The 14,636-nt window shown below is 33.0% G+C and overlaps 2 protein-coding genes and 1 non-coding gene across 5 annotated transcripts; 1 reads left to right on the top strand and 2 right to left on the bottom strand.

Moving 5' to 3' along the window:
* Positions 1 to 291: 291 nt before the first annotated feature.
* Positions 292 to 4,713, bottom strand: LOC110635182 (cullin-3A). Of its 2 annotated transcripts, none has more exons than XM_021784420.2 (2): positions 4,058 to 4,713; positions 292 to 2,475 (listed from the first exon to the last, which is right to left on the bottom strand). In XM_021784420.2, exons 1-2 carry the CDS (start codon positions 4,216 to 4,218, stop codon positions 438 to 440), a joined length of 2,199 nt encoding a protein of 732 aa, XP_021640112.2. In that variant the 5' UTR covers positions 4,219 to 4,713; the 3' UTR covers positions 292 to 437. The 2 variants fall into 2 exon arrangements, with proteins under 2 accessions (XP_021640112.2, XP_021640114.2); XM_021784422.2 differs by having other exon boundaries at positions 292 to 2,363; positions 4,058 to 4,197.
* A 1,268-nt stretch (positions 4,714 to 5,981) lies between these two features.
* On the bottom strand, positions 5,982 to 6,054 carry TRNAA-AGC (transfer RNA alanine (anticodon AGC)). The gene has a single exon. It is a non-coding gene; the product is annotated as a tRNA-Ala (tRNA).
* A 4,443-nt stretch (positions 6,055 to 10,497) lies between these two features.
* Positions 10,498 to 13,935, top strand: LOC131168857 (uncharacterized). Of its 2 annotated transcripts, XM_058152855.1 has the most exons (8): positions 10,501 to 10,620; positions 10,743 to 10,860; positions 10,978 to 11,013; positions 11,127 to 11,264; positions 11,573 to 11,659; positions 12,389 to 12,436; positions 12,514 to 12,590; positions 13,520 to 13,935. In XM_058152855.1, exons 2-8 carry the CDS (start codon positions 10,786 to 10,788, stop codon positions 13,668 to 13,670), a joined length of 612 nt encoding a protein of 203 aa, XP_058008838.1. In that variant the 5' UTR covers positions 10,501 to 10,620; positions 10,743 to 10,785; the 3' UTR covers positions 13,671 to 13,935. The 2 variants fall into 2 exon arrangements, with proteins under 2 accessions (XP_058008837.1, XP_058008838.1); XM_058152854.1 differs by having other exon boundaries at positions 10,498 to 10,860.
* Positions 13,936 to 14,636: the final 701 nt, after the last annotated feature.

Raw genomic sequence — 14,636 nt, 5'->3', positions numbered from 1 at the left:
TGCCTCTCCTAGTGGCAATATCAAACACAATATGAAATCTTACAAGAAATCTAATCTAGCCCTTTCATGAGCATTTCTAAATGATGATGGACATGAAATATTGCTGCTGACAATATTTAGTTCAACCAAATAATACATGGGCTGGCTTCCTGCTATCTGCACTACTAATACTATAATCCCTGCAGTGATCCCTAATTATCTACAACCTTTTAAATTAGGGAAATAGGCAAGGAAGAAACACCATAAAATGTAGGCCGAAAATTTCGGACCAGCCAGTGGCGCAGACAATAATGAAAGCTGAAATAAATGGTATTCATTAAAATCCAATAAACTTGTGGAACTAGAACAATTTTCCACTTACCAAGGTACAAGTCCAATTGGTAATGCTTAAACCATCCCACAAGAAGGAAAACGAGTAACCTGCTCAAGCTATCCCTTCAAGCAAGATACCGATACAATTTTCTGTCAGCACTGTCTCTCTCCAAGAAATCTCGCTCGATAAGAGACTCGATACGTTTTTTAATCTCAGTCGGGTTGGCCAGAAATCGTGACTGCAACTGCTTTGTGACCTCAGCAATTATATTGTTATGATCCAAAACCCTCCTTGATTTCATGATCCTAACTATTGCTGCTTCAATCTGAGGCTTTCTGTCCTCCTCCACTCTCTGCCGAGTCTCCTGCTTTTCAGGTTCTGATTCCTTTTGTGCAACTACAGTTCCTATCTTCACCTTGTAGAATTTGCTCGTGAACTTGTCATTGACGAAAAAAGCATCTTCCTCACCAATGTCTTTACTCATGGGCTCTTTCCGAAGTACATTTTTCCCTTTCACACATGCCATGGATTGCAAGCACCTCTTCAGGTCTGAAGCAGGAATCTCTGTTGCCTGCTCAATCTCCTTGTAGCTAAGTCGATCAGCATTATTAAACAGCATGAGAACACACATTTGGTATGTAGATACATTCAACTCATGTTTCTGACCCTTCCCGAATGTTGCTTTAATGTCTGCTGTGCCCATGTTAGTTTGCCAGGACAGTCTCCGACCAGTATGTGTCCCAAGGTAATATGACCTGAACTTCTCACACAGTGCTGACATTTCAGAAGGTAAGTTGCAAGTAACAATAGGCTGAGTTGGCCAAGATCCTGTTGTCAAAACCTGGACGACCAGTGTGGGTCCATCCCCTAACTCAGGTTGGCTTGCATAAAACCCTTGCATTGTATCCTGGGAGGTCTTCATGTCAGTGAACATCCCTTCTAATTTTGATGTGAATTGATATCCACATTCGGTCTTAAGTTTGACTATCAAACTTCTCTCTGCATCATCAGAGACGGTTTTTCCTGATAATAGCCGCTTAGCCAAATGCTGTTTATAATACTTCTCAAATACATCTTTCTCCTGCAAGTAACGGAACAGCATCATCACCTTGTCAAGAATAACCTCCACATCCTCCTCACTAACTCCCTTTAGACCTTTTCTAAGCTTGTCATCCACAAACAATGAAATGAATTCAGGAGAACGAGCATTCAAATTAATAAAATATTCAAAAGAGGAATTCAAAGCATTCTGGAATGTCTTATCATTGTTGAATGCCAAGCTTATGATGCTATCATATTTATCCTTTTCATCCAACAAACGCTGAACAAATTCCACCGGATCCTTCAACCTTTCTGGATCAGTAACTACCTGCTTACCAGTCTCCCTAAGGTGAGAAGTCATCACTTCTCGTATTGTTAGAAGACCATTAGGAACCCGACGAAACAAGTTATACATTCTTCCCAAGTCTTCATATTTATCATCAAGAAGCATATTTACCAGGCCTGAATTCTCCATGTGGACTAGTCTCAGCATGTGATTAGCAATCATTTCCTTCTCAACCACATTAGTTATCCTGACTTCACTCTTCGAATCCAAGTAGTGTGTCACTCTCTCTATCTCTTCATTTAAACGTTTCTCAGCTTTCTTCAAATACTCACCACAATCACAGCATACAATGAACTCCTGTGATTCACCCTTATAAAACTCAGCTGAAACCTCAAGAAATGGCTTCTCAAAGTCCTCTTGGTAAACTGATGAACCTAGATCCATAAGCATCTTGATTATGTTCCTCATCAACCCTCGGTCTATAACTTCACCAGTTCGCTCTCTATGAACTAGTTCAAGAAGTGTATTTAGAAGCCTTGTTTGAATTTTGCTGGAGTGTATGATATTATCCCTCCACAAATTCAATCCAAGCTCATGAACAGGGGTTTTATGAGTGCTTGGAATATATGTCCTGTCCATGTACATCAATATATCCCTAATCATTTGCAATGCTTTGTTATGGTCATTCCATTTCCTGTTCAGCTCCTCCAAAAATGAATCTCCCTGCGCAGCATCAATAGATTTTGATATTTCTTTAAGATGCGAAGTCATAGTTGAAACCAGACCAGAATACAACTTTTCACCAAATTTGTGCAGCACCATATTATAAGCATTCCTGAAATTATGCCAAAACTTTAACATTAGACACACAACCCCATGGATTCTGCATCCTTTTGCCCCTTCCCCTATCTTTTTCTTGGTTTTGGATAGAAGAGGCTTAGATTTGTGGAAAAAAATAAAAAAAAAATAGCGAGCAATAAACCAGACACAATAATAAGATTCTAGGTAAGTGTGCAAATAAAAAGTACACATATACACTTAAAGTAGCCTCAGAAACACACTCAAAATGCATGATGCAGAACTACCTAAAATACAGTCTTGCATGAAGTAGATGGTAAAAAAGATTGAATGACCATAACAATTCCACAACTGCATCACACCTGTAAACATGCCAATTTCCTAATACAATATATATATATATAATAAACTTCAAGAGTGTAAAATATTATTTTAATAAAAAAAATCACAGATAACACAATCACATGTACTGTACGTCTGGACTCTTGGGAAAAAAAAAAAAGATCGAGGCAATTTTCCTTTTTTAGCACCTATAAGTGACTTCATTAAGAGGGAAACGCCACAGCCAGCAAAATTAGTACACCCAATGCACACAGCAAAAAGAAGATTAGAAAAAGATGGGGGGAGAAAAGGAGAGAGAGAATAGATACGGAGAAAAATGGAAAGGAGGAAGAAATGCATTAGAAAACAAAGAAATTCAACAATTGCTTTCTCCCATAATCCATATTTACTTAACTTTGATGGATATTTTATGTTTGTTTTAAATTGATTTTTGTTTTAAGAATTTAGTCGATTGCCTATATATTTTATTCTTACACAACGAAGGGGAAAAAGAAATGGATGTAATATTATCTAACCTATCGACTGTTGCCATATGAAATTTTCTTTGATAGAAAGTGGCTCTGTATCTGCCACTTTAGGTAGAGTTCAATTTTGAATTCCTGGCTATTGCATAGGGTAAGAAGGCACAAGCAAGAAGACAACGAAAACCTTCTTTTATATTTATTTTTTTTCAATTCTTTTATCAAGTTAAGAAAACCAATGTCTATATCCCAAATTGGTTTGCAGAAACTTTTAAACAATTTTACCCGCATTACTGCAGCAAATAGCATTTTAATTAAAAAAAAATTGATAGGATTGTGCATCATCAAGTACTCCTACTAATATACAACAGAAATGATTTGCTCATCACTAACGTGTCATCTGCTAACTAAGCTGATTCCTTATGAATTTCAGCACAAGCATAATCGAAAAACTTTACTCCATTTATATTAGTAAATGAATTTACTAGTAACAATTTTCACCAAGTATGCACCAAGGTTACCAAAGCCCCAAAGAGCCACCACAAGCTAAATCTAATAAAAATTAGTGTCTAAAGAAAACATGAAATGAGAAAATATAGGAAACCATACATATATATAATCAAACCAAATTAATAAAAAAATTAAAAAAAAAATCAGAAGATTAAAATGTTAATAATCAATCGCAATATTTTCCATGATATAAAGACAACTTCGAATCACCGTTAATCTCAAAGAACCTAAATAGACACGCAAAATATAAAGAAACGCATGGCTCAAAAAAAAAAAAAAAAAGGGAAAAAGATTAAAGGGGCAAACCTATAAAGCTCTTCAAAACTAAGGCCACTAGCGTTGTGATTATAAATCTCATGGATAGCATGCTCCAGAATCTTCCAGGTCTTGTCAGCATATTTCGGATCCACCACGACCCGGTGCTTAAACGCCTCTATCTGAAAGTTTCTCTTCTTCTGATTACTCATATTTTCCCGTCGGATCCGAATCCGAACTTTAAACCCCCGATCTCCAGCTCAAAATCCACAACACACAACTAATAAACCGGAACAAATGATCTAAAGGCAATGATCGAAGGGTCGAAGAACCTCAAAAAAAGGCCAGTGATAAGCAGACGTTAATCGAAATAAGCCGGAACGCGAAGCCGCGGACCGGTAGATTGAGCGGTGGTGGCGTACAAATGAGAAAGTAGGGTTTGAAACAGAAGGTTTTTTTTTCCGGAGGGGAAGGTGTACTCTTAAAGAAGAGATGAAGGGAAACTATCAAATCAGGCAAAGAAGCATGGGCCTAAAATGATATTACCAAGGAAAGAAGAGGAAAAAAATAAATAAAATAAATAAAATGTTTGTAGCTGTAGGTGGAGAGGGAGAACAGACAGATGATTGAGGTTGAGGGTGTTGAAATGAAAAGAGGCAGAGAGGGATTTGGCCCTTTTCGGTTGATTTTGGATGCCGTTTGGTGGAAGATGAAGCTAAGGATTTGTTTTTGTTTCTTTTTCCCTTTCTTTTTATTTTTTTTATTATTTTTTTAATATTATTATTAAAAAAAATTAATAAATTTTAATCTAATATTATTAAAAACATGGAGGTTCGAGCCATTATCAAAATTAAAATTAAAAATTAAAAATATTTAAAATTATTAATCATAAAATTTTGAAAATAATTTTTTTTACCTTAACCGCAATCATTTTGCAATTGAATAATTTGAGTGCGTTGAGGAAAATAAATAATGGCTTAAAATTTAATTATATTCTTATATTTAATTTTTTATTTAATTTAACTTAAAAATAAGAAAAAATTAAAAATTTTAATTTTAAATTTTAAAAATTAAGCTTCTTAATTTTTTATTTAAATCAAAAAATTTAATCCATAAATTTTAATTTTAAGTTAAATTAAATTTCTTTAGTAAATACAAGACTATTTTACTAAATAATAATATAAGGTCCATGGGTTTTTTTTTTTTTCTTGTGCTCTCTGTATTTTTTTAAGTACTTTTATCATTTTTTTTTAATTGGCCCCCCCACAATATTGAAAAAAAAATAATTGAATAATTAATAATTTTAAACTAAATTTAAGTATGTTTAAACTATAACATTAATAAGGTTCTTGATTTTTTTATACTTTTAAGTTTTTCAATATCATTTTATAATTGTTTTCTTTAAAAATAATTGGTCATAAAATTAATAGCTTAATACTAAAACATATATTGATAAAAAATATTAAAATATTCGAATCTTAAGGTGATTCTTATCAATGTTGTTGAATAATTAAAGAAATTATGTCAATTTTTTATTTTATTAATATTTATATCATCTTAAGAGTTAAATATTAATTTTGAGAAATTAAATTAATAATTACAATATTTAATAATTAAAAAATTATAAATATAATATTTAACCTTTAATTTTTTTAATTTTATACCAAACTTACCTTTAATTTAAAAATTCGTATATTTAAATTATGCAATCCCTTTATCCTCATAAATATAGGTCGATGTTTCTAAAATTAATATGATTATTATATCAATAATTAATATTTTTTAATAAATAAATAAATAAACAAACCTTTACATTTATGGTTTATTTCTCTATCTTACTAGTTACTATAAAGTTTAAGGTTTATATTTTTTTGAAAACTAAAACATATAAATAAAATTTTTAAATTTATTTTTATTATTAATATTTTGAGTATAAAGCTAACTAAAAGAAAAAAAAAAAGGTAAAAAATCTGATTGGAGATGCGGGGTATCGATCCCCGTACCTCTCGCATGCTAAGCGAGCGCTCTACCATCTGAGCTACATCCCCACCCTGATATTAAAACATTTTTCTATATATTAAGCAATTTATGTCTTTGCCCTTTCATTTCCTTGTTTTTATCTCTAACAATTAGGCTATAATATTTTTCATACTTTTTCCAATTGATCATGCTTGGTCTAGCTGAAAGTTATAATTTTAAAATTGTTAATTTGATTTTATAAAAAGGGAAAATAAATCAATTTGATTTAAAAGAGGATGGTTTTTTTTTTTCATGGGTTAATATTAATTATCATCCTACTGTTTTAGACAATAGAGTTGTGTGATATCAATCATAAAAATCAATTAGTTGGCTCATTTGAAATTTTCTATAGTTTCAATTTTTTCTAGTTAGCAAATTCCTTCAAAAGAAGTTTGTATTTTTTCCTAACAATCGGTGTTGCTAGAATAGATTAATAACTACACTATTATTTATTTGCAAATTAGTTTATTTTTTAAATATTTAATTATCTGATATGTCTTAAATTTATTAGATACTCCCTTCATTGTACCCTCAAACTTCACTATAGAGCACTTTTCTTTTCCTATAACTTTATTTAACTGTTAAGGTTAGGAAAAAACTTGAAAAGTTAAAAAATAATGTTCAAAATATTAATAAAGATGTAAACTTCTTATAATTTTTAATTTATGGATTTAAAATTTAGCCAAATTAAATTAATTAATATATATATAATTAAAAAAAACTTTTTATGTCATGACCCAACCTATGAGCCGGACCGGCACTAGGACCTGGGCCAGCCTAAAACCCCCGAGACCCGTAGTAAGCCTAACTATTCCTTAACCCAACTCTAAGGCTCATTTGAGCCCAATTTCAAGAATTCAATCGGACAGAATCCGGACATAAAGTGAACATTCAACGGAGAGTTTTTGACTCACCCAACCTGTAAACACAATATATATAATCAACTGGGGAGCTTAGCTCACCCTCTACATACTCAAATGTCATAAAAATAAATGGGAGCTCAGCTCCCTTATCCAGTCCATCAAACATGCATATAATAATAAGTTTACAGGTCCAACATGATAATTACATTACAGACCCAAATTAAATAAATATTTATAACACATGCGGAAATTATAGGAGTTAATAGAATTACACAAACATTAATAAACAACTTGCGAATGAGAAAAGCAGGTTAACCACAACAAAAATCCTCCTGTAGTCTGAAAAATAATGAACAGGAGTGAGCATACGACTTAGAGAGTAAAATATCAATTTTAACCATAATCTCTATAGCTATCTAAAACTAATGTACCCTGTAAAGTGAGATGCAACATCGTCAATATTTTCACATCATAACAGCAAAAAGGTAATTTGGAGCACTCACACACTCGATAATGTCAAACAATACATATATGGGAACTCATCCCCTATACAGCTCTCTTAATTCAAACTGTGCCAGCGAAGAACTCAAGCTCGGACTTCCACTTAATAAATCAAATCGGGGTCCCAGCGAAGAACTCAGGTCGTGTCTATCCCGAAGGACCGGGTCCTAGCGAAGATCTCAAGCCGTGTCTACCTGTCCTATCCATAGCCAACACCACATCACACGTATGACAACGCATGCACACTGCTCCAAATTACTACAATAACATCCATGACACTTTAACAGTTGTGAATGTAACATAAAACGTGTCTCGAGTTTAACTACATAGATATATACATATAAGTGATGCATGGACATACTTGAACATATAATAATATCAAAATTACAATTAAAATTAATATTTTACTCACAGATTGACTTAGAGTCAATGGCATCCGTGAAGAAGAAGAAGGTCGTTCTGCTCACCTGACAATTTTATTACAATTATTTAATAAATTTGACTTAATACAAACTAAGAAAAAGACCAAAGACGTCATAAGTCGTGCCGAAAATCCGGCAGAGTCTCCCCTATACCTATGACCTACCCAACATGCAAATGGGTTTAAAACACACTTCTATATTCACTAACCATACATCCACAACTCAATCATATCACACAGCCCCTCCTGGGTCCATCCAAACAATCATCAATCACAATATGTGAAATTACAGTTTAGTCCTTATAATTGACCCTTTTTGCAAAAATTATCCAAATAAACTCTAAAAATTCTAAAACTTGCCCCGCGGTCCTTAGCAATATTATTAGGCTAATGCAAAAAGAATCATAATTTTCTGAGCTACCAAGAATATTTTATGAATTTTTAATCCCATTTAAGCACTAGAAAATTACGAAAAAATAAGGTTCGGGTTTATCTATGCCGATTCCGATCTCGAGAATGCGCTCGAGGCGTCTGACAATGGTGGGGTAGCCAAAATCCCGATCCAATTCCAAGACTTTTTTGGTAGTCGGTCTGTCTGGCCCGAAATTCATAGACCCAGACAACTGTCGAATTTCCACGAATTGAAGGTACCTACACGAAGCCCACAACGCGGGGGTTAGTATAAAATTTTTACGAAATTTTCTAAACTCATTTAATGCTCAGAAAAACACTACAAAGTTTCGTGGGATCCACCGAAAAACGGTATCGAAAAATTTTGAAATTTATATTGCCGTGAAGCTCTCGATGAGTGGAGCGCTCTGGTACTCTCGTTTTTCTCGTGGGGTTCACGGTTTGCGAGAAATCTAGCCCAAAAATCGAAATGGGCTAAAACTTCCCAGACAAAAATTGGACAAACCGCTCAATGGATTTTGGTATTCTTGGTGTTTATGGAAAGCTCTCGAGGTGTATATGGTGTTTGACACAAGACCCAGCCCAATCGGTGGCCGGATTGGCCAGATTTTGGCGGGGAAGCCGAAGCGGCGCTCGCACGTCGGGTGGCCTTCGCGCGTCGTTTTCGGCAGCTTGAAAGGCCGGTCGGCGGTGGGGAGGCCTCGGGACGATGCGCCGACGAGGTGGGGAGGCAGCGGCTCGCCCTGGGGGTGAGGGAGGAGAGAGAAAATGGGAAGGGAAGGAGGAGAGACGGAACGCGCAGGGGAAGGGAAGGGAAGAAAAGAAGAAGAAAGCCGGTCCGATTTGATCGATTCGATCCGGTTCGATTCGATTCGGTTGGTCCGATTCAAGATACAAAATTTTAAATTTTTACTCTGCCTTGAGACTGAAAACAAGGTCCGAAAATTCCGAAAAAAATTTCAGAAAACTCAGAAAAATCCATAGAATCCAAATAAATTTTTAATTTTGCCACGTGGTCTTTAAATTAATTTTTAAAAATCATCAAAGTTTTATATTTTTTAGAAATCAAACTCGATTTCGAAAATCCGAAAAATCTCAAATAATTTTTCAAAATTTAATTAAAATAAAATATCAATATTTACCCAAAAATAATAAATTTAAAAATTAGGGGTGGTACATTTTATTTTATATTTTAAAAAATTTACAATTTAAATTCTTAAGAAGTATAATTTTTTATTCATAATTAGAGGTCAATGACTTGTAAATGACACTTTCATCTACAATTGAATACGAGTAATTAATCACATATCCATTTAAACAAAATAAAATGAGGAAATTATAAAAAATTATTATGTAGTTTTGCACGTTTTTTAAGTATGCATTGAATTAACTTTTTGACAAAAATTATTTTAAGTTTATGCACTATTGATATTTAGACAATTAAAATTGCTTAAATTTTGTTAAGTTAAATTATAATTTAGTTCTTAAAATTTAGTAAAATATATATGTTAGTTTATATATTTTTAAAATCTATTTATTTAGCTATTAATATTTTAATATGCCCACATATTTATTTTTATCTGGATGTATATAAATATAAAAGTGTCAAAATTATTATTTCATTTTTTTAACTATAACATAATACAATACAAGAATAAATTTTCTAATTAAATTCTTTTAGTTTAAATGTATAATATACTTAGGTAATAATTATTATAAAATTTGAAGACTAGTTTATAATAAAATTTAAATTATATATTTAACATATTATTTTGATATTTTTAGTTTAATTAATAATAACTTAAATGAATAATTAGACAGATGAATAAATATGTATGTTTATTTAATTATCAATTACTAAAAAATAAATTTTAAAAATATATAAACTAATTCATATGTCATTTAAATTGAAAAACTAAATTATAATTTACTTTAAATTTTTTTAAAATAACTTCTAAGCAATTGCCTCCCTTTGCTAATGATGGTAAAATTCAAAATATTATTTTGCTACGAACTTAATATCAGGCCTTACTTGACAGATGAGTTAAACTACGGGTAATAAATTGTAAGTTTACCAGATATAATTTATGTTCTCATTATTTTTGTTTCCCATCTTACCCCTAGTCTTTCGAGGATACGTGGCGTCGTACATACGCGCCAAACAACTTCCCTGCATAAACCCACACGCAGACCGCGAAGTTTCGAAACTCCATTAGAACTGCAAAATTTTCTCTTCAACTCTCGCTCGTTTCAGGTATGATTCTTAAACTTAGAATCCTATAACCTTACAGTTCATCCACTTCTTGCACTTCTCTTTCCATGAAAATGACTTATTTACAAGTTCATCCTCCAATTTTTCATATTTGATCGGCTGATTTCTTCTAAATTGAGAAATTTCTGTTAAGAGTTAATCCGTGTTTTATATTTTATTTTATTTTTATTTTCTACATTTTTGTGGCTTGTATATTTGTGTATTTGTATGTTGATGATTTGAGTTGATTTGGCGATTCTTTATTACTAGTTGTAAAGGACGAGATTCCTGATTTCGGATTTTATCTGCTAAAATGCCGGAAGATTTTTATGCGGAGCGCTCATTGTTTGGAGGTGCGATTGTTAGCACCTTCCCTCTTAGGTTTCAGGTTAGTTAATTTTAATTATTGTTTGTTATTTTTTTTGGTCTGACCCTTTGAGGGGCTCTAGTGTGATTTTAAGTACTTAGAATCTATTAATTGATTAAAGCGTACAAAAATTTGTAGGATGTGAGCAATGTTCGACAAGTTCCTGATCATCAGGTTTGGTTAAACTTCATGGCATTAGCAATTGAATAAATGGTTTAACTTTTCTCATCTGGGTAGTTTCTTATGTTATCGAATATTTAATTATTTACTTACTTCTGGCTGTGTAGGAGGTATTTGTGGATCCTGCTCGTGATGAAAGCTTGATCTTTGAGCTCTTAGATTTTAAGCGTGATGTTGGAGATAATGGAAGTGCCACCTGGTTTCTTCAAGACCTTGCTACTGAACAAGATGCTGAAGGGTGCACAGTAAATACCTTGATTGATTCTGATAATGTTGTTTCTACCTTGGGCATGTGGTAGATTAGTTTTGCTGTCCTATATTTACATTATTATCAAAGAACTAATCAAACTAACGATGTAGCTGATTCCTTGATCTTGCAAATTATTGTGTTGCTTCATGTTAGTCATTCACCTTGTTTGTGGGGAATGCAAAGATTTCCCTTAAAAATCCTTGTGTTGAGACAGTGTCTAGTAGGTCAAGTTCCTTTACTCTATTGGGGAGTTTGTTTCTAAATTTAACCTTTTTTTTTTTAATTCCTGCTACGATACTTCAGCTGATTGAGCACTCAGGAGTAGTTGAGGCCCCTGGTTTGCATTACAGGAATATTCCTTCTGTTGTTACCACTGCTGTCAGCCAAATGGTATGTGTTCTATCAATTGCATGTGGCAAGATTAATGGTTTTAGGTTTTGTTGTCAGAATTCGCTCATAATCATGCTAAAATTGCCTGCTTATACTTACTCTGATCACTGATGTGCTGTAATAATGTTTTATTTGCTTATGCTATTGTCTGATTATTTGTGTCATTCATGTCCAGTGCCATATTATTATAGTCTATATCTTCAATGAGCATTTGGTTGGTCAGTATTCAAATTAATCTGAATAATGGTCTTAGTCTTTTAAAATATGTCCCATATATTTCACGGTATGAACGCAAACCTTCAGTTGATTTATTTTTATGAGGCTAGTGGTTTGCTTGTGGAGTTGAAAGTAAATGTTATATGTAGGGAGCTATAACTTGTTTCAAGATAGAGAACAGAAGCAATATACTTATTAACAAAAAAAAAAAAAAGATAAAAGGAGAAAAAGACATGAAAAGATGGCAAACTCTCTGTTGCAATAACAGAGCTTGCTCATGTATAAACTGTGTTCAAGGATGCAAAGATATTGGAGTAACTTAGGCAGCTGTATACTCTTCTGCTTTAAATTTATTGCCTCTCTAGATTATGGCTTTAGCATCTGAAGCTTTTTACTTTACCATAGGTATATTGCCTTATAAAATCTTAAGGGGCTGCTTCTGACTACCTGTCTTTTTTCCATCAATCCTTGTAAACTGTTTCTTCTCATCTTCTGCACTAATTCACATTACAGGCAATTTCTAAGGGACGACAAGGAAGAGAAGCACAAAATGTTGTAAAAGTAAGTTTGTCACATGTTTGCTCTCCATTCTTCAATTGTTTCAAATATTAACACTATTTATTGACTTATATCTGCAGATTTATTTGGCAAATTTACGCCTTAAGGGAGTTACTACAGATGTGCTAATAACTGCATATGAACCGGTCTTAATAAAGTAAGTGATGGTCCATGAAATGTGCATGGTTAATGGAAATAGATAACTGTGATTATCTTGGGTTTTGGGCCTTGTGTTGGATTCCAAATAGCCAGTTCCATAGCCCAAGAAAACGGTAAATGCTATAGTAGGATCACAGCAGCATGAAACCAGACATAATTTTATGCCATGAATGGAAAGGAAATAATAAAATGGGTTCACATGGTCAACTTAAGTTAGTTCTGGACTTAATTTGAATTAAGGTTTTGAAAATGAAAGAAGTTATATCCTTAGGGATTTAGTTTAGACAGCCTTTACTTTAGTTTCAGAACTGTCAGAGTCAGACTCAATGACTTGAGATTTTAAACACTGGTTTTCATTGTAAATATAAACCATTAGAAATTAGAATAATGTGGAAACATTTGTTATTTGTCTTCTGACCTTTGCTTCTTGCCTGAGATCTTATCCGCCTTTTTGATTTTAGCAAGTCACCTGTCAAATAATTTGGTAAAAAGAATTATAAATTTATATCTTACTGGAAATTATTTTAATATTCTTTGGAAACAACAAAATAAAAAATATTATCATTAGTTTATTCTTCATTTACAATACTCCCAAAAAAAAAAAAAAAAAAAAAAAAACCTTAATGAAGCATTAGAAATTATACTGCTCAAGGAAAAAAGAGGTTCCTTATTCTTTTGTGTAAGAATAAACCCAAGATACTGCAACCCAAAACCTGATTTACTCCTTGGGCCAAGGCCCAGAGACTACTCCTTTCAGTGGTCTTTTTAAGCATCAAAACCCTCTATGGATGAATTTTCATTCATGCATATTTCGAATAGTTTTGTACGAAAACAGAGTAGATCATTTGTCGCTGCCACCCATTATTCATGCATACGCCTTGTTTGGCCCATTTCTCTTATATTTTTCTGGTATTATTGTGGTTGCAGTCCTTTGAGTGAAAGTGCAAGCACAGTTGGTGCTGGTTTGGCAGTTCCTGCTGCACAATCTGGATTTTTGCCGATGGCTGAGGTCTTTAAGCTTGCTGTCTCTACCTTCAAAGTTAATGACTGGAACCTTTTTGATAGCTCTGCTGTATAAGATGTGTTCACCACATAGTTTTGATGAAGAAAAAAAAAAGTTTAGATGAGAATTCTTGAGTAGTTTTCATCATTTTTTCCAATTTCAGAGCATTTAGTCTTTTCTTGTTTAGCTGAATTATTGTCCGTTTCATGTGGCATAAGCAGGTGTTTTGATTGTTGCATTCCATCTGTAGCTATTTTAAATGCGTTGTAACCTGTGATCTTGTATCAACTGCAAAGTTATTTACCGGACAATGTAATGAATATCATTACTTTGCATGAAATTGAACAATTGAAATTAGGTCTTTGATCTACTGGACTCCTGAATTCTGATTGCTCAATGCTGAATATTAACTAAAAGAAAATAATAAATAATATTGTTCCCCCAAAAATAATAAAGGTGGATGAGTTGCACAAATTGAGGGAACGAATGAATTTATAAAGAGACATTATCGGACAGAATAATTTGAATAGCTTTATGGAAAGCGATGACAGACAACGCAGTATATGCATGTATGGAGAAAAGTTTTGGTCATTTTCGAATCCAAAGAAAATTTTTGGCCCATAAAAAAGTGCTGAGCTCATTTATCTCATCTGTATTTGAACATTTTACATTAAATTACTTTAATTAAATTTTTTTTCATTTTTTATACCTTGAAAATAGAGAACAATCAATTGGCAAATCCACTTTAGTAAAGAAGACTCCACAAAATTCGTTGTAGCGAAAATTGGGTAATTGGAAAAAGCGACTCCACGTGATAATTATGTGTCGGCGATTCTAATTTTCATCTGAACACAATACGAATAACGTGATGGGCCAAATATGATCAATTTATTCCCATTCAGTCCTTGTGGCCCAGTTTTTTCTTTATCGTGGGGAGAGGAACTTGTGTACGTGTCCGCCGGCGATGGGTACTATGCAGGGATGGCAATAAATTAAATTTTTTTATAAATATTTAATTTAATTAAATTTTAATATAATAAA

This window comes from Hevea brasiliensis, chromosome 9 (assembly GCF_030052815.1).
Source record: "Hevea brasiliensis isolate MT/VB/25A 57/8 chromosome 9, ASM3005281v1, whole genome shotgun sequence".
Lineage (NCBI taxonomy): Eukaryota > Viridiplantae > Streptophyta > Magnoliopsida > Malpighiales > Euphorbiaceae > Hevea > Hevea brasiliensis.
This window is presented reverse-complemented; position numbering and strand designations above follow the sequence as displayed.